Here is a 24,469-nt window from a genome sequence, read left to right as displayed (position 1 = left end):
CACATATAAATTTATATAGTTTTTTTTTATAAATTATATTTCTTAGTGCTCTATTCTTATAGGTTTATTGTGTTGCCAATTAGTACTAGATCCATGTCCTCTACGGATCACTGTAGTTATGATAACTTATTGTTTTGCAATTTGTATAAGATTTACTAGTGCTCTATTCTAATACCTTTTTTGTAATCTTTATGAAATTTATTTATTTTCTCTATTCTCATAGGTTTATTGTGTTGCCAATTAGTACTAGATCCATGTCCTCTACGGATCACTGTAGTTATGATAACTTTATTGTTAAGCAATTTGTATAAGATTTACTAGTGCTCTATTCTAATACCTTATTTGAAATTTTTATCAAATTTATTTCTTTTTCTTTATTCTTATAGATTTATTTTGTTTCCAATTTGTATTAAATCCATGTCTAGACATTACAGTAGCTCCTCTCCGCATCACTCGGGAACAAATGTTTATACTTTTCAACATCAAGTATTCTAGGAGAATAGTATGGCACTAAAAAAGGTCCAACTCATACATTTTCACAATAAGGTAATTCAAATAAAGCTTGTTTTTTTGATAAATAATGCCTCGGGTTGCTAAACTATAATTTCCCAATTGGAAAAACTAAACACTTAAGTACCAAAAATACCAATTCCATAACTTTTGCAATTTATGAAGAATAACTTTGCTTTTGAATTTGGTGTTCTTTATTTTTCTCTCATTTAAATGCTGTATTCTGATTTTTGCTTGAATGAAGTGACACTACTTTTAAGTCTTGGACCTTTTGAAATTTTACACATGAATCAAATTTTATGAAAGTTAAAGATCAAAATTGATAGATAATAATACATTGTGGCTTTTAAACTCCAATAAAGACAAATACTTCACTCAAATGGTCCAAATGTAATGGGATTAAGTTGAAATCAGGACATTGTCCATTTCATAAAAGCAAAGAAAAATCTTGCAAAACTTATTTTATTATTAAATAAATTAACAACCATGGGGAAAAACATCCATTGGCATACGCTGAATTTGGCCACTAGTGGATAACAAAACTGGATTGATTCTAATAGTTTTTCATTTTAATATCCGCGGAAAGCTCTCTATATTACAATGAGATAAATATCTAATAAATGATTATATAATTCTTATGTAAGTTTTTTATTTGTAATTATGCAATAACTGGGACACTTATATCCATAATTACCACAGAAACAACTAGATAATTACAAATTGAGAAAAAAAGCTATAAGACAAACATACATACCAACTATAGTATAGAGTAGCTATGCTTCTAATACAAAACTCGTGCACTTGTTATTAATTTGATTCCTAAAACTCTTACAGAGATAATGACACTTGAAAATTCGTTTTTAAAACAATTATAATTATATCCATAAAAAGCGCAGCAAAAAGAATCGGGCTCGAAACCATGCCGTCTGATATTCAACACAGACTTTGGGAAGACTGTTGGACGGATTTTTAAATTTCAGCCTACAAAGTGTACAAAGTTATTCAAGGAAATAAAGCTCTATTTTGAATTAATGTATTATCACCATATTAGATTTGATTGTTGAATTGTTTTGCTGTTGGTGGATTTTGTCCTCAAATTATGGAAGATATTTTTATTTCATAATTTCTACTTTAGAGATGTCCCTTTAGGACCTTTGTCCCTCAGAATGTATGTCCTTTAGTAGGTTTGTCTCTTTAGGTGGACCTGAGTGGCATGCACAGGTTTTTTTTCCAGTTTAAAGTTGCTAATTAGTTGAAAAATTGTTGAAATGTCCTTTTTTTAATTGGATGCTTTGAAGACTGATATCGGCAATGCCGTAACATTACAAAGTGACTCAAAAATTAGCCATGTGACGTCATAAAGGAGACGAGAAGAGAAGTGGAAAAGAAAACCCCTAAAAAAAGGATGGATAATCCCTCATTTTTATGACGTTACATGGCTGATTTTTTACACACTTTGTAAAGTTAAGGCAATCCCTAACACTTATAGAGCAGTATCTATAAAAGTCACACAATAAAATACGAATTATGTTATTAAACTTTTGATTATTGTTTTGTTGCTTTGCTTAATCATTTTTTCCATTAAACAATAAATTGGATAAACTTCTTGCTCTATTTGTACAATTGTAAAATATCTTCGCTCTTCAATGTTACATAAGTAAGAATTATAACATTAGATATAATTTGGTGATTACAATAAACACCTCTTTCAAAATCTAGAGAAAAAAAAACAATTATGGTAATTTTATAGAAATTGTCCATTTTTGTTTCTTTTAAGTACACTAGCGGCTACACCCCTCGAGGCCTCTAGTGGCACTTTAAATGTTTTTGTTTGATAAAGTCTCTACTATAATTTTTTACGTACGATACCTCTTCATTTGACGTTGAAGTCTCCTAAACGTTTTTTAAAATTTCGATTTTTTTGTAATTTCTCTTGGGAGGGTGGTGGTACCCTCCCCCAAAATAGTTAAAAACCTTCCCGGGACTTATGAGAAGCTACCCTGTTAAGGAGAACCCGATCGGTTCAGCGGTTAGCGAGATCCTTCGGTACACACAGACAGACACACAGAAAGACAGACAAACATCCTGTTACTTTAGTATAAGGATTAACACAGTATAAGTATTATTGTCGCATTAAACCGTCTAAATTAATAGGACAAGAAGTGCAATTATGGAGATTCTACATTTATAAAAACAGAATACTTCATTGTTTTAGTAATCACAAAATTTAGATAAAATAGATGAAAAACATGAAAATATAAAAAATGAATGAACTGATCATATCTCATTTCTGTGTTAAATATTCAAATAAAAAATAGACAGACAGAACGACATTGTACAAGTAAATCAGCGCAGGCATTAACATTTACAATTCTATTTATGGCGTGATAACGTACAGACTAACTTGCATGCCTAGATTGTACGGCAGCGTTGCTATTATAGATTTACTTCATATGTTTTCATAATTACTTAATTAGTTAATCGTATAGAATATAGATGCCTCGATTCAGAAGATTATTACACGTATTATATTTATACATATGATTAAGACAAACGGACAGACTGACCGTCTTACAAATAGCTTCGCCATTAAAAATTGTTATTCTATATGTATGGTTATGACTGTTATGACTATCAGTGATCTATCAATATTATTTATCATTGGGGAACTATCTATCATAATATTATCAAACAGTTGGGGGCATGAGAATAAATTCCTTCGCGTTGAAACATAATCTAAGTTGGAAGCATGATATCATTAAACTTTAAACTCTATGCATGATAGGAAGGCTATCTATATCACAATTATCAAAACTTTGAAGCACAGAAACGATTATCATTGGAAGGCTTTAAAATGAATTAGAGTTAGAATCTTGAATAATTCTCTTAATTATAATTAAGGTCGATAACAGGAAGTTTCTTAACTTATTTCTTTCCCCAAATAGTTTAAGCTAAAAAAGGCAGAATTTTACACATGAAAACTAGCGAGGGATTGAGATATATATTTTAAATGCATGGTTGAATTTCTCCAGTGATGACACCAATTTAATTTCAGATGGCTAAAATTCTAACTAATTGTGCTTATGATGTTTGTGTCGTTGATTATTGAATAACTTGCATCTTTATTCTGCTTAATTTTTTAGGGGGTTATGTTCTTTGTCCATATTAGTTTATTGGTGCCTTTTCACTTCTTATCTCCTTATTTTTCTTTCATTTTCATTTTAAATCTCTAATTTTACCGCGTAGAATTTGAAGAAACTTTATCCCATCTTCAAGCAACCCTCACTCTCTCTCTTTCTAAAACCATTTTCCCGCGGGGGAAAGCGGGGTTATGGGGGAAATTGAATTGTAAAGTGGGAGGTAAACTAGTTGATTTAAGCGGAAGTGCCCTCTCTCTCTCTCTCTCTCTCTCTCTCTCTCTCTCTCTCTCTGAGTAATCACTGCTTTATTACTCTACATACCCCTTACCACTGATTATTGCTACCCTATAATTTTCTCTACTTACTAACAACTCTCTCATTTTCTCTCTCTCTCTCTCTCTCTCTCTCTCTCTCTCTATCTCCCTTTCTCACATACACTTTCCCGAAAGTTATTATCTTTACGGTAAAACTACAAAACACCAAAATTACAAAATTAGCCAAAATTAAAGTTTTTTATTTAAGACAACCAAACTTTTTTTTGTTTAAAACTTTTTTATTCCTATAATATAGTGTAGTAATGTTTTTTTTGTCTGGAGCTAAAGATCTTGAAAAATGCTGATTTTATTTAAATCAATAAACCTTTAAAACTAAAATAAAGCTTTAGTAATCAGATATTTTCCATATTTTCATTGTGTAGTAATTGTATTTACTAAGTTACTAATATTACTTTTTGTCAATAATTAATTGATATTTTTTTGATTAGCATAAAAAATTACTTCATTTCTAACTAGCCGTTTCAAATATCTTAAGACTTAAGCAACATGATGACAAAAATCGACCATCTTTGTAACAGATAATTTCATGATTTTCAAATCGAACTTGCTGTTATTTTTTAGTGGTTTTGGGAAGTTTTCTCTTTACTCTGAGATGGTTTCCTATATAACCCCTCATTCTCTCTCTCTCTCTCTCTCTGTCTCTCTTGTCTTAAGATTTCCCTATACTTACACATACACACTCTGCTACTCAAATATATTTCCACAGTAGCAGGCAAATCCGTCTTCATGCCGGTTCCAATCATCTGAGCAAATGCTACGCGATTTGTGAAAAACAATTAAAGTGAATTTCTATAATTTAGAAAAAAATCTTGATCTAACTTTAAAATTTTTTTAAGTGAAATACTTGATATAAACATTACTCTGAAAAAAAACATATTGACTTATGTCTGTTTTTAAAATCCAGTGATTTTATGAAATGGTTTACAGAAACATTTCAAACCAAATCTTTTAGAATATCATAATTTCTAAAACATTTTTGATGGAGTGTTTTTTGAAGATTTTTAAACAATATAAAAACTGTGCTCCTAATTTTTATAGCTTTTGTGATTTTGAAAAGTTATACTCATAAGCTTTTCTATAAAATCTAGAACATTTTTACATTATCCTAGACCCTCTAGAAAGACATTTACTTCCTAGATCGCTGAAGCTTGCACAATTATAACAACTAGACCATTTTACATGCGCTGCTTACTAGAGCAAAACAATTTCTCAGGACCACTTTAAAGTTTGTGAACAAAAAAGTTGTTCCACCCACCACCACTGCCCCCCCCCCCCCCCATGGCCACTACGTGCACGTGTGTGTGACCAGCAGGGTGGAAAATCAACTGTGGGAAATTTAACTTTTTTTCAATATTTACATTTATTATTGTGGTGAGCGCGCACGTTCTTGCGCATTTTCCCACAGAATTACTCAGTGTTGGGTGGCAGGAAAGTGTGCGTGTGACAATTATTTAAAGTGATAAAAAAGTTGTTTGCTATGCTCCACTTGTTCTTGTTAATGTTATTGAAGTGAAAAAAATGGTGAAATTTTGGTATTTTGCCACCATCCTGCTCTACTCTAAATTTACTATCTCAATAGGTATACATTTTTTTTCTCATAAAGCGAAGTAACTCAATAATTTGCGATGTTGCTCTGTAATCTTACTTAAAGGCTTATTTTGGTTAAACAAATGAATTATTTATATCAGTGATCTAAAGGGATAAAATAATGGCCGGTAAATTGTTATACATCCTTAATGATGATACACAAAATTACTCCTTCTGTAGATTATAATTAGTGATTGAAACGTTTGGACACCCAATCAATCAAAATTCAATAAAAGTCTCCACAGTTTTTGAGCCAACAAATACGAAAAAGTTATTATAAAACATCGGGGAATAGTCAAATGTCCTCTCCCTCTATTGTTAGGTTAACCACTGTAAGGCTCATTTTTACATTCTTATGAATCATTTAGAGTTTAAAATATATAGGATTTTATTTTAGGTTTTCTACATATTTTGTAATTTGAATTAAAATAAACTTTTTTTTTCATAAATTATTCCAACAATGTAGGCTGAAGTATTTTGATTGCTTTTATGAAAAAAAATACGTTAGAAAACAAATTTATCATCTTAATAACTTATACAATTTGGAGACCATAGTAATTTTAAAAAGGGTTACTGGCAGTTTATTTGGATAACATAACAAAAGTTATTAACGAATTGTTGATAATTCTAATTTTAGAACAAACATCTGTAAAGATATTTAGATAATTTAATTTTGTAAAAGTTGTTTAAAATTATGCAATATATTCTGCATTTCTCCAATATTTTGATATGGAAAAAAAGTGGCATGGTATATAAAACTATAGAAAAATGTTTGGTACCGTATGCAACCAATAGATAGATATCACAATGAAATTTTAGTGGATATTTTAGGTAAAGACCCTAAATTGAGCCTTACATTAAATGAAAATGTTGTATCAGCTCAAATCTAATTGGATTAAGATAACCTTTATTAAAGCTTAAAGTCCATTTAATAAAGAATATGTTAAGATATCTATACGTAGCGTAGTATAAAGAAATTTTGGTGGACAACGGACAAAGTGAGTTATGGTACTCAGTATTCATATAAGTTAAAAGGATATCCTTATACTAAAGTAACAGGCTGTCTGTCTGTTTGTGTGTTTATGTGTTTGTACCGAAGGATCTCACTAAGCGCTGAACCGATCTAGTTCTCCTTAACAGGGTAGATTCTCAAAGGTCCCGGGAAGGTTTATAACTATTTTGGGGGAGGGTACCACCACCCTCCTAAGAGAAATCACAAAAAATCAAATTTTTTTACGTTTCTCGACTATAAAAAGAGAGTTCAACGAAACATAAACGTCAAACGCAACATAGACATATTTTAAATATAAAAAAAGACATTTAAAGTGCTACTAAAGGCCTCTAGGGGCGTAGTGATTAATATAGGAAAGCACGAAATCTTTATATGAAAATATATATTTGTAGTTTGTAGCATGACCTACAGATCTTACGAACCAAGTAAATTGTATATTGGATGCTCGACATAAGAAAATCTCTAGTTTATCCTATATTAAAGTTAAAATATTACATTTTTCCCATTGCGTTACGGACAGACAGACATACAAAGTGATTGATAGAGTAACTTCATTAGTGACAAATATATAATACTGATACTAATTTCCTAATAAGAAATCCAATACTTTTACTTCTAATATTCTTTGCTAAATTCTGAAAACTTGCACATAACATGTACTGTGTTGAATGCAAGCTGGTATTCCAAATATATAAAAAAGGGTAAATGTAAATGAAATTCAATTTTAAATGTAAAGGTATACAACATTATAAGGAAATGAGGATATAAATATACACTTCTCTACATACACATGTAACATTTTTAGAAAATGCATTTTAAAAAAGTAGCTTTTCTAAAATGGGTTTGACATCCAGCTGATTTGATAGAATATGCAACGCCGATTTTCGTACGGCTTAAAGGTGTCTGATTTTTATAATTTAGATTTTGAAAATTTATTAGGATAAGTTTTTAAGTACTAATTATGTTATCAAACCAAATTCTAGCAAAAACACACATTAAAACAAGTATGACAATATTATTAAAAGCGAAGCTGATGGCCCAACTAGATAATAGATTTGCAAGATAAAAAGTTAAAAGCTTTAAATCTCTGTTAGTAATAATTATTTCTTCTTATACATGAAAGACATACCCTAAATGCATATAGAAAATATTTGCTCCTTAATAGCAGATTAGTCCTCTAATTAACTTGTATTAGAGTTTTTATTTTATTTCATAATTAGTTCTAAATTCTTTGAAAATAAATAAAATATAAGGATTAGGTAGAAGTACATTTTATTTCTGGCTTCTTAAATTAAAAATAATATGAAAATCTCTCGTTTTTAAGATTATCTCCTATTTAAAACAAAAATATAGATTATTTATTTTTACTCTCTTATGTAGATTAAAGTCCATTCTCTTTTCTTGGATTTATATCTAAAAAAATGATGTAATTCATGTCTAGGGCCGTATTAAACTTCCCAGGAAACACAGAAAGTACACATAGATACCCAAATACAATAAGTTTACAACCGTTTACATATTTTTTGCTTTTATTGTTTTTGTTTTAAAATGTTCGAATTTAAGGGCGTGCAGAAATTTGTTGTATATGCACCCCTACAACTCTCTTGATAAGGATCTACATACGCCTGATACACCCCCCTAAAACAGTTCAGGGGCGAGGAGTATACGCCCATAGGGAGGTATATCCACTCCCTCCCCACCCTGAAAATAAGAAAACACCCCTCTTGTTTACTGTATTACATCCCCCATACAACCCCCCTCAATATTTGGTAGGGGGGTATACAAATTTTAGGGAAAAACCCTGTGCACACCACTGATCCAATTAGTCACTTCATTTTCTCATGATATTTAATTATTTGCAAAATCTATTTATAAAATTAAATTGAATAACCTAAGTTATATGGAAATTTATTTTTGTCGCTTGAGTTTAGAATATAAACTATCTGAGAAGCTGGGATGCATTTTAAACTTCATTACTTTTTTTCAGAGAAACTACAGATTAACTCATTTTTCTCAATGTTTTTAAGAATGTAGAATTTAAATATGTTTAAAACTGAAAAAAGGCGTATAGTTTTTAGAATTTTATTTGTATGATCCCAGGGACCTCTAAAACAGTTGTCTCGAAAGTTTTCTGTTTGTAATACTTTATGAATTTTTTTTTAGATAATAAAATTAAAATTCTGTTGATGTTCTATGAGGGTTGTATGTCCATACATAAGAGTAAAACATTAGATGGGACAGGTGTTAAATAACTGTATGTCCCCATCCAAAGGAGTCAAGGACCTTGTGTCGACTATCAACTGGGTATTTGAAAATCAACCAATAGTGACGGAATGTTTACACAGCCAAGTGTAGTAGTAAAAATTTACTAGCAGACAAAAAAGGACCGTGGAAAAGGGATGCAGGATGTATGTATAATGTATATACATCTATACTATAGATCTGTTGTCTATACATAAAGGGCCTTATAGCTTATTTTGATTTTAAATGATTTCAAATTTGGAAAAATTATCTAGTTTTACCTTTGATTTAAATTATGCTTGTTTTCTTATTTTTAAAAAAAAATCCGCCATCTTCTCCCCGCAGTAAATCTGATTTTATTCAACATTTGAATGTCATCAACATGTACAAAATGGCAACAAAATAAGTTTTTAAAACTAAGTGACGTGTGTGTGTGCTAAGACACATAAACATTGTGGTCGAATAATATCTTCTAGAAATTTTCTATTCCAGTTTTGAAACACACCCTCTCAGGGATAAGACAATGGCCAATAAATTGTTATATATCCCCAATGATGATACAAAAAATTACCTCTTCTGTAGATGACAATTAGGGGTTGAAACGTTTAAACACTCAACTGAATGAAGCAACTAATCAAAATTCACTAAAGTCCTCAATGTTGTTAAGTCAAAGAATAAGAAAACTTTGGGGACTAGTTTAATAAACAGCCTATTGTCCCCTCTCTTTCCTGATACCTTCTACTCTCCTCCTGGCTTAATAATCAATACAGCTAAATTTTTCTTTCATTGTACTTTTTAGATCCATAATCTAAAATTTGTCTTTTCCTCTTATAGTGTCTAAAAGTGTATTACAAATAATAATACAAATACCCACTTTTTTGTTGGACATCCTTTATTTATATATTATCTAGAATATAAAATATAGTATTCATAAAAATGGAAATTTTATCATATGTTTAGTAGTAAAGGCTACTGTATAAGTTACCTCAATGGCTTATTTCAGTAATGCTCATTCTTCTAATATAGAGAGGGCAGTGGCATTTAAAAAAAAAATTTCTTTTATTTTTTAATGTAATTTTTGTAATATTTCTTAAATTTGTTGCTGGTGTTGAATATATAAAATTGTGTCAGCTTTTTATTGCTTCGCTACTTGTGTAAAGAATTATCCTTTAGTCTTTCTATGGTTACGGAATTGAATAAATTACAAAAACGAATAAATGAAATTGTCACTTGCTTCATTTTTTTACAATTGATGTAACTTAGCAAGTACAAGTACTTTCTTTCAGGAAGGAAGAGGCTATTGAGCTATTTATTACACAAGATTCCAAAGTTGTATATTAACCCTTTCTAATCGTTGGCTTAACAACTTTGGAGACTTTTATCAAATTTTTATTTATTAGTTAATTATATTGAGTGTCCAAACGTTTCAAACCCTATTTGTATCCACAGAAGGGATAATTTTGTGTATCATCATTGTGGATGTACAACAATTTATTAGACAGTGTCTTATCCCTTTAGATACTTTTTTGAAAGGTTAATAATCATGTACCAATGCTTTTGAAGATTTAAACCTTTCAAAAAAATCCAAACTAAACTAGAATAGTTATTTATCGCATTGTATTATAGACAGATTTCCTCGGATATTAAAATGGCCAAAGGCCTGGGCTAACACAACTGCTATTAATATTATGCTTCTTATTTTATTATTCGTAGAAAATTATATGTTATACGATGCTAAACTTGATTTTTAGTATGGCTGAGAACCTGTTCTAATCCATATTAATCGGTTTCGAATTCATACTGAAAAATCCTTATACTAAAGTAACAGGATGTCTGTCTGTTTGTCTGCTTGTCTGTTTGTGTGTCTGTGTGTGTACCGAATGATCTCGCTAACCGCTGAACCGATCGGGTTCTCCTTAACAGGGTAGCTTCTCATAGGTCCTGGGAAGGTTTATAACTATTTTGGGGGAGGGTACCACCACCCTCCCAAGAGAAATTACAGCAAATCGAAATTTCTTTTTCTCGAATAAAGACTCCTACGTAACATTGCAAAGTATCGTATTTTTTTTTAAACACCAAACTAGGGGCGCATCCGCTAGTTAGTTAATAAAGGGTTAGCTATACTGAAATTAAATGCCGGCTGCAAAAAAATGTAAAAACTAAACACACACAAAACTAAAATTCAACTAATTTACGCAAAAAAAAATAAAATTAATGTTTCTTCTTTGTAAAATTGGTTCACTTTGAAACTTAAACTTACACAAGCTTGGTGGTCTTTGCAGACCAAAAAGTGTTCCGTCAAAACACAATTTAGAGAAAAAGAGCCAGGTTTAAAAAGATTAAATATTAAAAGTCATCTGAGGCAACTTTGGAGTCATTACATTTCTGTAAGAAGAGCGACAATAATATATGATAAAAAAAGTTTTTAAATATTTAAATTTATTATTTTTTTCTTTCCGTTAAGATTTTGCCAGCGACTAATTCAGAAAATAAATGTTTTAAAGGTCCTAGGCAATTTAAATTATTGTTTCTTTTTAATTTAAGCTGCCTCTTAAGGCCAGGGGATCAGCTAGTAGCATCTTGAAAAAACTTAATAAATTTTAAGAGTTGCAAAGAACATAATGAGAAACAAAGCGACGGAAAAAATATGAATCCATGAAAATAAATGTCATACATCAGCTACAGTTCTTGTAAATTGGTTTTTTTTCTGACCCTTCAAAATGGTGAAATAGTAGGAACACTATCGCGAACAATAAATGCAGTAGTAGCCTTTTTCATTACTCAAGTGAAAGCATTCGTGTTTTATTTTTTGAATACCTTTTTTTTGAGGCATAGCTGCTATATAATTTGTAATAAGTGATTTTATTTTTATTTGGGTTGAAGAATTGAAGAAGTAGTATGATGTATGATTGTCTGTTAATAAGAAAATTCGCAAATATTTGTAATTTTAAATTATTTGCGCGAAAAGCATTAGAAAGAAAAAGATATTCTATGGAGTAGTTCGTAATAATTTTATATCACCTAGAATAAACAACCTTTTTAATGGGGAGAGTAATTGTTTAAACGTTTTTTGTTAGTTTAATGTACAAAAGTGTCCCTGCCTTTTCTCTATAGAGCTTCACTGGGAATTACGGACCAATCGGTGAAGCAGTTTCCTAGATCTTAGCATGAAGTATCAACACACACAAACAATCGCAATTGCGGATGCTCTCATCCTTGTTTTGAGTAACGCTTATTTGCAAAGTGACTGGTCAATTTCTTTGTTAACACGGAGTACAAATGTCAAATTAAAAATAATTAGGGCTTAAAGTAAACCTTACCTTTATACTAGATACATCTTTGGGAAGAGAAATTTTCTTGGAAAAAATGTGGGATAGACTGAATGCCTAATTGTCAGAAGAATCACCACAAGAATAATCTCTGATTGCAACCAAGTAAATTACTAAGATTGACGCACATACATTTAATTTAGTCTTTTAAATTAAAAAAGGAATAAAAAAATTTGAAAAATGCTAAAAAATTCTTTTTTGATAATTTTTAATTATTCTATTGAAAATTTTCACATATTTTTAGTGAGAAAAATTTAGAAAGTGTATTTACATAGTAATATAATTTATCACATTTAATGTGAGAATGTTGCTATTATCATATTCAAAATAAATGCTGTAATAAGCTTTAAAATATTTAAACACTAGTCTCTCATTGGACACAAAATGACGTCCAATAAGAAAAAGGAATAAAAATATTGGAAAGAAAATTATTTTATTTCAAAATTAATTCTTGGCATTTTGGAATAAAAAATATAGGGGAAAGAAAATTATTTATTTCAAATTTATTTCTGGTCTTGAAATAATATTCATTATTTTATTTTAATTCGAGTGTCAACCAATAAGAAATAGGCATGCTGTTTTAAAAGTTTGGAATAAAAATTATTATTTTTTGTCAATTCCTTTTTTCAGAGTATAAAATGAGAATAAATTTTCCAACATCATTATTGATTTCTAATTTAACATTTCATACAGTGGGTAATATTTATTTCAACATTTTTTGTCATTCAAAACCAAGTGTCACAAAAATAAAAATATTTAACATAAAAAAGATATTTTTAAAATAATTTTGTTTTCTTTATTTGTTGAAGATTTAAGCCCAAGCTTTTTCTGAGGGGGGAGACCCCCCTCAACCCCCCCTCTCCTGAGGGGGGAAACCCCCCTCGACCCCCCCCCTGACGCTCTCTTCTTTAAATCTTTCATTATTTCTGTAATTTATTCTAACTATCTTATAAATTTCAAAACATGAGATAAAAAGGAAATAATTTGCTGTACATTATTAAAAAATTTAAAAATTGTAAAAAAAATTCCAACATGATTTTTAATTTTAAATACAAGAATATTTTTTCCTATATGATATGTTAAATTTAAATACAGGAATAATTTTGTACTGTGGAATTGAAGAAATAAATGCTGTACATTAGAGTGGCTTGATTTTCAATGATTTTCTAATTTTAAATGTGCTACATACACTTTCTGTCTGAACATCATATAAGAGACCAAACAATGAAAAGAAAATATTTTGAATAATGGGGAGGCTCGCCTATGCATGTAAACTTTTAGAAAGACACTTGTGGGGAGAATTTTTTTTTTTTTTTTTTTGGGGGGGGGGGGCAATTATTTTTCTTTCAAAGTATAGCTTTATGCACCTTCCCAATTTTGTCTTGAAGAGTAGAATAAGAATAAAAAATCTGTTTTTAAAACTATTGATCCTAGCAAGAAAAATCGGGAATAGTCCCTTTCGTGACATCGCACCTTAAGGGGCGATTTGTCGTATTTTTAAATGGCTTCTTATAGGTTATTTTAGGTTAGGTTAGGTTATATTGTGTTAGGTGATTGTCCCACAGGGTTAGGTAATTGGCCCCGCAGGGTTTGAGCCCCCCGCAGGGGCTAGAAATAGGAGAAAACCTACTGTGAAAAATACGAAGAATCGCCCCTTAAGGTGCGATGTCACGAAAGGGACTATACCCGAAAAATCCATAAATAAATATAAAAACCAAGAGATTTTACATTTAATTTAAGATTTTTCATGCTTGGATGAATATTTTTTAAAACCAATTTGATATTCTTATATTAATCAACAAGACAAATTCAAAAAGATGCATAAAGCAATACTTTGAAAGAAAAAAAGTTGCACCTCCAGAATAAACTTCTAAAATTTTTAATGCATGGAAACACCTTCCCCCCATTTCCCCTCAAGGACAAAATAAATTTTTTATATTTAGGTTTCTTATATGACGTTTAAACTGTAGATGTTGATTACAAATCCAATGTCCAAAATTGATCCACTCTACTGTACATTGTTATAATTTAATATTTGATGTGGGTATAAACATTAGACATAGATGGTCAATCTGACCCCATTTTTTTCTTAAAAAGAAACCTTTGTTCACTTTTTGTTGTATATGAAATACAGCCCTATAGGCAACATTATTTGCAACTAAATTTTGCAATGATATAATTTTTAGAAAGATAACTTTATTATAAGAAATTAAATTATTTATAACTAACTTATTATATGTTGTGTCATACGCTTCACATTATATGATGGAAGAAATATTTTCTTCAAATATTTCACCCAAGGAAAGCTTTAACCTAAGATATTCAACAATTTATAGCTGATACATAATGTAAACAAAATTCCCTTGTGCTGTCTCTAGGTTATCTCTATTGTATAAATGAACGTACAAAAGAGGAGGAGAGAGAGAAGGAAATAGACAGAAAAGTGAGGGAGGGGGGAGGGGGAAGAAATATAGAGAAAAATAGACAGAGATATTTATTGTTCACCCTTAGATGATGTAAATTTTTTGATAGACTTTTTTGAATTTAAGAAAAAGATAGAGAATGAGACAAAACCAAGTATCATATTTTATTAATATTGCTTATACAAGAAAGGTCATTCAAAATTATTTCACCAATATTAAGGTCAAGTGACAAAAATTTAAATTTCCACCTACTTCGCCCCCAGAGGGGGCAATAGTAGAAGGAAAATTCAAATTTTGATCACATGACCAAAATTGTTGAAATAATTTTAATATCCTTTCTAGCATTCACAATATTACGAAAATATGATAAATAACTATTCTAACATGAAAGAGGATTGAAGAATTTTTATATTTCTTTTAAAACGAGGGCGTGTTTCTGAATTTTGTGGAGGGGTGATGAAAAAAACACATTTTAAAGATTTGTAAAAATGTTAAAATAAGGAAAAAATTAAAGAACCAATCATACCAAAACGTGGATTTACTTTATCTATGTAAGAAAATAGGACAATATTGAATACATTTAAAGAATGAAATAATAAGGACGCTTTAAAGCCCAGTACAGTTACTAGGCCTAGATATGTACAATTTGATCATAAAAGATGATATGTTAGAACTAGAGTTGGCTCGATATAACTATCTCACTATTGGCTAGTTTTTTATGAGTACATATCTATTTCTCAATAAACCAATTTTCCTCCACCGCCATAACTATCTAAAAGAAAGAAGTAAATATTTAATAATTTAAATGATTTTAAAAAGATTTTTTCAATTATATTTTTTTCCACATTACCATCACCAAAGGGTTAATATGATTAAATTTTAGTTTTAATATTTGAACACACAAAAGGAAGTGTCACCACAATCAAATTCTTTTAAAACAGAGTTTTCTTAAATTTACTATATTAAAAATTTAAATTTTCTTTTTTATGATTAGAAATTAAATACTTCAATATAATGTAAACAGCAACATGAAATGAAAAAAAATGAATTTATTTTTAATAAAGTAAAATAATGGGTCTCATCGTTCTGGCCAATGAGAGTTTATTATGGATTATTGGAGCACTATGAGTTTTAAACATTTATTTCTTGGAAAACTTGAGCTCATTTATAGACATTTATTTCCTATATAGATCTGACATGGATCTTGAAGCAATAAAGCAGGCTGTTTTGTAAATGTTAAAAATTGGAAGAATCTATTAAATAAAAGTTATTGCAAATATACTTAGTAAATGATATGTTAGGTTTTGCTAGGATGCAAGCAGTGTAGTGTAGTGGTTAGGCCAGTGCAAGGTTTATGTCCCCCTCCCTTCCCTCTAGTCCCAAAGGGCTTTGAGTTTGGATGGCGATTGTTGATGGATATCCAAATGGAACTCTAATGAAAAAAGTACATATGTAGTGGTTATTAATATATTCCTATAATTTTATAATAGTCAAAGAAAATGTCAAAAACAATAAATCCAGCTGATTTACGCCAAGAACAGCAAAAAAGTACTGTACGTTGAAATATATGTAGATGAAAAAGTAAACACAATTATGTAAAATAACCAATTATTGATTTTGTCGGCTTCTAAAATCAACATGTTATTTTATCTATATTACTTTAGAGCATCTCAAAAGAACACCTTCCTCTTTTATATTATAACTGGCAAACACTACCCTAGAGGACTCTAGGGGCTCTTAAGGAGGATGGAGGAGGAGAGGGTTGTCGATGCGGACCAATCACCATTTTCGATTTTGTTTTTAAAAGAAAAATAGCGATAAACCTTCCCATAACCTATGGGAAGCTATTTTGTAAAGGAGAACTATATCGGTTCAGCGGTCAGTGTTATACTTCAGTACAGACAGACACACACACCTTGACATCCTGTTACTTTTATAAATGGATAAAATACCTTTGATACATTTAAGACAAATTACGTATATGTTTTAAATTTGATAAAAAGTGAAATTTGTCTATTTTTTAGATGTAAATAATGTCTACTAAATGTCTAAGGCCAAAACCTTGGATAAAACATTGTACCTCATATTTCGTTCCTTTTTGGCAACTTATCCCACCATAATTTAACAATTTAAAACCATCTATTATTTCCTTAACAAAGAAAATCATTTATATAAAGTTAGAAATAGAATTTGAAAATATATTGCTATGAAAAATATATATATGTATATAAGAAGAAGGGCTCGGCATTCGTGCCTTTGCCGATGGGAAATCAACGTTTCATAAATTGGGTGATGTCTAAACCTGTCCAAATATGGTCATTTGTCTTTTTGCTAAGTCCCTAAACTAGTTTAAAATTGTCAGATTATACTCGACTGCCGAGCCCTAGAAAATACATAAGAAGCATATATCCAGAAGTAAATATATACTTTAGGTTTCACATTATTCAAATTTTTATTTTCTCTTGTCGCTGAAAATAAATAGATAATTTCAAAACTGAATTCTCTTTTTTAGAATTCTATCTATTCTTTGTTAAATAAACATAAATGATATAACAAAAAGACGATTGAATCCACAATATAGAAGCTTTTTAAAGCTATAGACAAAACAAAATAAAATATAAAAAACAGGATAAAGACTAAAAAGTTTGATAAAAAATGGAAGTAAAGAAATGAAGTTATAGACAGCCAGATGTAGCTTTTCTAAAAAGCTAAAAACCATACATTGCAATCGATGTTTTTATCTAAAAAATTTATGTAAAGCCTTATGGGAATAGTCCCTTTCGTGGCAACGCAATATTTAAGGAGTGATTCGTCGTATTTTAAAATGGCTTTTGATAGGTTATTTTAGGTTATATTGGGTTAGGTGATTGCTCACATGGTTAGGCAATTTGCCCTGCAGGGTTAGCGCCCCCCATAGGGGCTAGAAATAGGAGAAAAGCTACTGTGAAAAAAACGAAGAATCGCCCTTCAGGACCGTTGCCACGAAATTTACTATACCCAGCCTTTTTTAGACACACCAAAGCGCTAGGAAAGAAAATATTTCTTTTCCGAATAAAACTCTCTTTTTTCATTTTTACTATTAATGATTAAATCATGCTGTCTGTGTATTGTGTTTTTTAAATCTAATTAGAAATGCATTAATGAACGATTTTAAGTAGCTTCAAACCTAAAGATTCTTACATTCTATAGAACAATTTTCGATTTCTCTCGGAACGTTGAAATAAAACCGATATTTGAATGGTAATGTATAAGGAATAAAACAAGGACGATTAAATTGCATTGTATTAAGACAATTTAGAAATTAATACAAGCCAAATTTTTTTTCTTCAATTTTTGTATATTTTTATAATTTTGTGTTGTCTTGAAATCTATGCAGCTTGCAATTACCAATTCCACTCAGAAACTCCTTATTCTCTTTATTTTACTTCATAGTTCTTTTCCAGGTAGTTGTCTGGGTTATACTTCATCTATATCTATAGGTTTATTATCAAATGTATCCGTGACTACAGAGCTGAATCTTCAAATCATTTTGGTGGCGCACCCCGATTTGGCGCACCACCAAAATGATTTAAAGATTCAGCTCAGAAGAACTATCTAATAGTTATAGAGTAGCTTAGCTTCAGAAAAAGTAAAAATTTCTTTCTCTGAAATGTGTAAATCGTCTCATCTATCTTATATGTATGTATATTCTGTAACAAATAGGGATGCGCTTTCACTCAATTTACCTAGCTAACCATAGCCCCCCCCCCCGTTACTTAATTTTGAAATAAATTGAATAAAGGGAAGGGGGGGGGGGCTGATAGTTTTTCGTATGTTTATTTATGACAGGCAAGATTAGGTTTTATTGGGTACTGGGAAGCCCTATAGGGTTAGGACACAGCAGCCCCAAAAATTGTTTTATTCATTCCGCAAGAGCTACGCCTAAGAATAAAACTACCACTCCTGTTATTTTCAATTTTTTAAAAGGGGGGTTCAGTTCATAACGGGCACTTTGTGTGAAAACACCAATAGGCACAAGTAGATTTTATATTTTACTTTTAAATATACATATAGAAATATAGACATGATATAGATAGGGACAAACGATGATTAAATTGCTTTATCCATTTTCATCTTCAAATTTATTGATTTAATTTAGTTTACAATTCTATTTAAACCACGTTTTTATTGCATTTCTGACTGATTAAAAACCAACTAACGTATTTCCTTAATATAAGTTTTCTGCTTAAAAGTTACTTTTTATTTAAATCCTTTTTTGTAACCAATAAAGCCCCAATTTTATATGTTGTTTGTTTGTTTGTTTTTACACCCATTTTCACGTCTGGTGGAAAAAGTAGTAAAATCTCAAGAAATTGTTTCCGAAATGTGTTTCTCTATTGATTCCCCCCCTTTTTCTGTCTCTCTCATTCTCTACTTTCCCCCCTTATTTCTATCTCTTTCTCTATCTATCTCACGTTCTTTATATTTTTTCGGTGGTTATTTTTCCAGGGCGCTAGGGTCATCCTGATTTAATATTAATTTCTCTGAAATAAAAAATCTGAATCCAAGATTACTGTTTAGTGTTTAGTAAGAGTTATATTCCCTTCACTCCTGAAATATTATACAGTAAGAGTTCTATTCCCTTTACTCCTGAGATATTATAAAGTAAGAGTTCCATTCCCTTCACTCCTGAGATATTATATAGTAAGATTTCTATTCCCTTCACTCCTGAGATATTATAAAGTAAGAGTTATATTCCATTCACTCCTGAAATATTATATAGTAAGATTTCTATTCCCTTCACTCCTGAAATATTATATAGTAAGAGTTCTATTCCCTTCACTCCTGAAATATTATATAGTAAGAGTTCTATTCCCTTCACTCCTGAAATATTATATAGTAAGAGTTCTATTCCCTTCACTCCTGAAATATTATATAGTAAGAGTTCTATTCCCATGACTCCTGAGATATTATATAGTAAGATTTCTATTCCTTTCACTCCTGAAATATTATATAGTAAGAGATCCATTCCCTTGACTCCTGAGATATTATGTAGTAAGGTGAGTAACCTTGTTTTAAGAGTTGTAGCGCACTAAAGAGAAAAGGGCACAATTGACGTGATGTTCCCACAAACCAAAAATAAAATATGTAATATTTAGCAGCAAAGCTAATCTATAATTAACTGTGTATGTCCGTTCTTTTGTCAGACGTCATTGTTATTTTCTCTATATTTTTATCTCTCTAGCTTTCCTTCTTTGTACTCTTTTTTTTCACCTTTTACCTTTTTGGATATGTTTGTTTTTCTTGCACAAACAGTAAAATATTTTATATAATTCTAACAATTCTTGTAATAGATATTTATCTATTTTCGCTTTTTAAAAAATTTGTATCATTGAAAGTTAACCCAAGAAAATACAGGAAGTTGGTTGGGGAGAAGGGGGAGTGAAGATGATATTATTGTTGGAGGAGGGGGGGGGGGGTGGTGCACAGGAAATTATTACAAGTTGCCTTAGGCAATCCACTAGTCAGTAGTCACAGGTTCTTATATTAGCCTGATACAAAATATTTATAATCAACTAGTCAGTAGTCACAGGTTCTTATATTAGCCTGGTACAAAATATTAATAATCCACTAGTCAGTAGTCACAGGTTCTTATATTAGCCTGGTACAAAATATTTATAATCCACTAGTCAGGAGTCACAGGTTCTTATATTAGCCTGGTACAAAATATTTATAATCCACTAGTCAGTAGTCACAGGTTCTTATATTAGCCTGGTACAAAATATTTATAATCCACTAGTCAGTAGTCACAGGTTCTTATATTAGCCTGGTACAAGATATTAATAATCAACTATAGTCACAGGTTCTTATATTAGCCTGGTACAAAATATTAACAATCCACTAGTCAGTAGTCACAGGTTCTTATATTAGCCTGGTACAAAATATTAACAATCCACTAGTCAGTAGTCACAGGTTCTTATATAAGCCTGGTACAAAATATTAATTATCCAATAGTCAGAAGTCACAGATTCTTATATAAGCCTGGTACAAAATATTTTTTTTTTTATTTTTTTTTTTTTTTTTAAAATGATTTATTCGTTATACAGAAAAAAATCATACATGAAATAATAAGTAAAATACGAAAAAAGTGATAAAATATTAATAACTAACATATTAAACTAACTACACAATTAAAATATTAATGTTTCATTTGGTTTGATGTTTAAGTTTCAGTTTGTTAGAGTTGATTGGTTTGATTGATAGCAAGCATGTACAAAATATTAACAATCCACTAGTCAGTAGTCACAGGTTCTTATATTATCCTGGTAAAAAATATTTACAATTCACTAGTCAGAAGTCACAGGTTCTTATATTAGCCTGGTGCAAAATATTAATAATCCAATAGTCAGTAGTTACAGGTTCTTGTATTAGCCTGGTACAAAATATTTATAATCCACTAGTCAGTAGTCACAGGTTCTTATATTAGCCTGGGGCAAAATATTAATAATCCAATAGTCAGTCGTTACAGGTTCTTATATTAGCCTGGTACAAAATATTTAAAATCCACTAGTCAGTAGTCACAGGGTCTTATATTAGCCTGGTACAAAATATTAACAACCCACTAGTCAGTAATCATAGGTTTCTTACATAAGCCTGGTACAAAATATTAACAATCCACTAGTCAGTAGTCACAGGTTCTTATATTAGCTTGGTACAAAATATTAACAATCCACTAGTCAGTAGTCACAGGTTCTTATATTAGCCTGGTAAAAATATAGAACGTTACAGTGATAAATTTAAGAATAGAAATAGTCTACTAATATGATTAATTGAGAAATATGGAAAATAACAAAAAAAATTCAATAGAATGACCAAAAACTGAGTAAACTGTTTTGAACCAGGATTCAGGAAAAGTGCAAACATATTTTTTGAACTGTTCTACTAGTTTGTGTAAGATAATAACAAAAAAATGCCAAAAATCAGTTTTAAACCAGTCTTCTAGCTTATTTAAAAAAAAACAGAAAAAAAAATAAATGCCAGGGGAGCTAATTTGAACTGGTCTACTAGTGTGAATATAAGGGGTATATAAAAATATAGAAAAATAAAATGCTAAAAAACACAGTTTTGAACCATACTAGTCGTACGTGTGAATATAAGGGGTGATCCAGGGAAAACACAAAAAAAGTAAAAGGTGAAATATACACTTGACAAGGATGACATCATTAATGAGAAATCAAAAAAATTCTGTAGTTGATATGGTTTTTAAAATGTGGTTGAATGTTTATGTAAATCTAAGATGTTTAAAATATGATTGAAGACCTATTACAGACACAACTGATTTCTGTTGTATATTTCATTTGAATTTGCAGACGCAGCAGACCTATTTGCTTCTATCAAAGTTGCTTTTGAATTTTCAAGCAAGCTTCTCTTTGTGGAGTAATACATGTACTGACATGATTTTATTATAGAAAGTCAGCACTCTTTTAACAATAAAGAAAAAGCCAACCCCGTCTAAAGATTACCTTCCTAGAACTTGATGTAATGTACTCACGTTTTCAACAGAATAGGGCAATTATATCTACTTCTGGCATAAAAGGAAATATGCTCTGTATTAGTTTTTTAGTGAAATATTATATTATTTGAGCATATTTCTTTGTATTTTATTTTTCCTACTTTGATATTAAAATCCAAAATTTTAAAAGTATGAACAACATTAATAAAAAAGGTTATTTTTTGTCTAATTACCATGGCTGGTTAGTTTTAACTTCCATTACTAATTTATTTTTAGTAGAAAATGTATACTTTCTTTAGTTCAATTATTATTTTATTCCTGAAAAATGTTTCGCGGGACCAGAAGAGGAGGGGGAAGTTTTATCAATTTAGTTTTCAGTAAACCAGCAGAATTGAGAATTATATTGTTGTCGAACTTGTAATTACTAAGTTTCTTATATGCTTCCAGGGACAGAGAGTGACACTCATGAAAGACAAAATTTTATTGTGGAATCCAAAATTACACAAAAAAAAGATTTGATCTAGTTTAGGCAAATGCAATTTTAAACTAAACAAACTTTTTGATTAATTTGATGATCATATTAGGTAAGCTAGGATTAAGTAATGGTTAGGAGGGACCTATAGAGCAAATGCTTCCATCAAATTCCTTTACTCGACCCATCTTTTAAGCCAAATATTCTAAAGTTTATTTTTCTTTATCTCTAAAAATGTCTTTGTGTGAATTTAAAAGGCTTTGACGGAAGAAATTTAAATTAGAACTCCTTCCTCTAAATAATAGCGGTGATACTCCTATAAGTTGAATTTAGCTTATCTTGATAATGTCTTTTTGGATTTTAGAAGTTTTTAATTTGTTAAATAAAGCATTGTAAAAAAGTTTAAAAATGATATGACAATTCTACATTATATAATTAGACTTTCTAAAATCAATGGCTAATTTAATGCATAGGTAATTATAGAGTTACTACTAGTATTTGTTTCAATTTGCTTTGATTCTATATAGAAACATAGTTATAAAGTTGCTTCGCTCTCTGAATTAATCAAATCAAACTATATATGTAAATAAACACTTTCTTTTTGATGAGAAGGATGTTCCAGTCGTGCCTAAATTTTCGCTGCAACAATTACGTCGATTTTCAAATCTAAAGCAATTCGCGCGCAAGACCGCGTTAAATTTTGTTCAAGGTGTAATTTCTGAAGTGTATGTGATTAGTGAGTGCACTTCACAGTCAAGGAAACAACGTTTCCGCCGATAGACATCTTAAATCAAGGCATTTGTGGCCTGGTAGGTTAAGGTAATCTGATGAAAAAAAGTTTATTTCATAAAATAGATAGTGGTTAAAAATACCAAAAGTCTATATGTTACTTTATCAAAGAGGAGACATTGGGCTGTAAATTACTATAGTACCCAAAAATTATTAAAACGTTATCGTATTCATTAGCTCACAAACTTTTGGTACATTTATTTAATTTTCTTAATTATCGTTCATTGGAAATGTACAGCAATTTATCCCCCATTGTCCCTTAAGATCACAAGAGTTTATAGACAGCTGTCCCCTAATAAGAAAATAAAAAACATTAATCCAATGGTGAAGTTTCTGTTTGTACAGGTTTGCTCATTATGCTTGCTTACGCTATACAAACAGAATTAGCATAAATTTTACCATATTTCCTCCTATTATATCTTCCATGTTCATGTTTTATTTTTCTTTAGAAAACATTTCCCTGATCCTAATTTAAGGACGTTTTATTGTTGTGATTTTTCCTCTCTTTTCACTCTTTTATTATGCAACTTTAAATTGGAAGTAATTTTATCTTGATGTGTCATTATTATCTAAATAAAAGAATCTTTAAATATTTCCTACATTTATTGTCAAAATCTAACATAACCTTTAAAAAACAACTTTTTTAGTAAAGTTGTTATTCTATAATGTAGGTTTGTTGGTACGTCATGGGGTGGATATCTTAATTAATAATTGAAAAATATTGAAACATATAAGGACTATTTTTTAATCATGTTTAACATGATGTAAAAATAACTTCCTGGTAATTTAAACATATTAAAGATTTTCTCCTAGTTTTTTAATTTGCCCTAAATATTTTAATTTCCATAAAAAGCGTATTAGATTTCAAGAACATTTTTGTTCATGATTAGCGTAACTTTTACATTATATTAGTTTTTAAAGCTATTGATCTATCTTAACCCAAGCCTACTTTATCAAAATAACAAATTTCTACAGGCAAATATATATTTCAAAAAATAAGGTTTTTATTTTCTATCGTCCTGCAAAGGATAACAACACAAATCAGTAAATAATACTTACATTTTTTATTTTTTAAAAGATCTGAAATGAATATCTAATGTTTCTTTTTTGTTTCCTGATTAAATGAATTGTTGAGATGC

At 30.0% G+C, this 24,469-nt stretch overlaps 1 protein-coding gene across 1 annotated transcript in view; it reads left to right on the top strand.

Moving 5' to 3' along the window:
- Positions 1 to 5,259: 5,259 nt before the first annotated feature.
- The window catches only part of LOC145314871 (putative receptor-type tyrosine-protein phosphatase mosPTP-1), a 122,417-nt gene continuing 103,207 nt past the window's right edge, over positions 5,260 to 24,469 (top strand). The window contains exon 1 of the mRNA XM_080154950.1: positions 5,260 to 5,564. Coding sequence (XP_080011076.1) covers positions 5,504 to 5,564 — 61 coding nt within the window. The 5' untranslated portion in view covers positions 5,260 to 5,503. The remainder of the gene's footprint in view (positions 5,565 to 24,469) is intronic.

This window comes from Acartia tonsa, chromosome 3, assembly GCF_053477335.1.
Source record: "Acartia tonsa isolate MP-2025a chromosome 3, ASM5347733v1, whole genome shotgun sequence".
In the NCBI taxonomy this organism is placed as follows: Eukaryota; Metazoa; Arthropoda; class Copepoda; order Calanoida; family Acartiidae; genus Acartia; species Acartia tonsa.
Note: the sequence above shows the minus strand (reverse complement) of the source record. Positions and strands in the feature narration are given on the sequence as shown.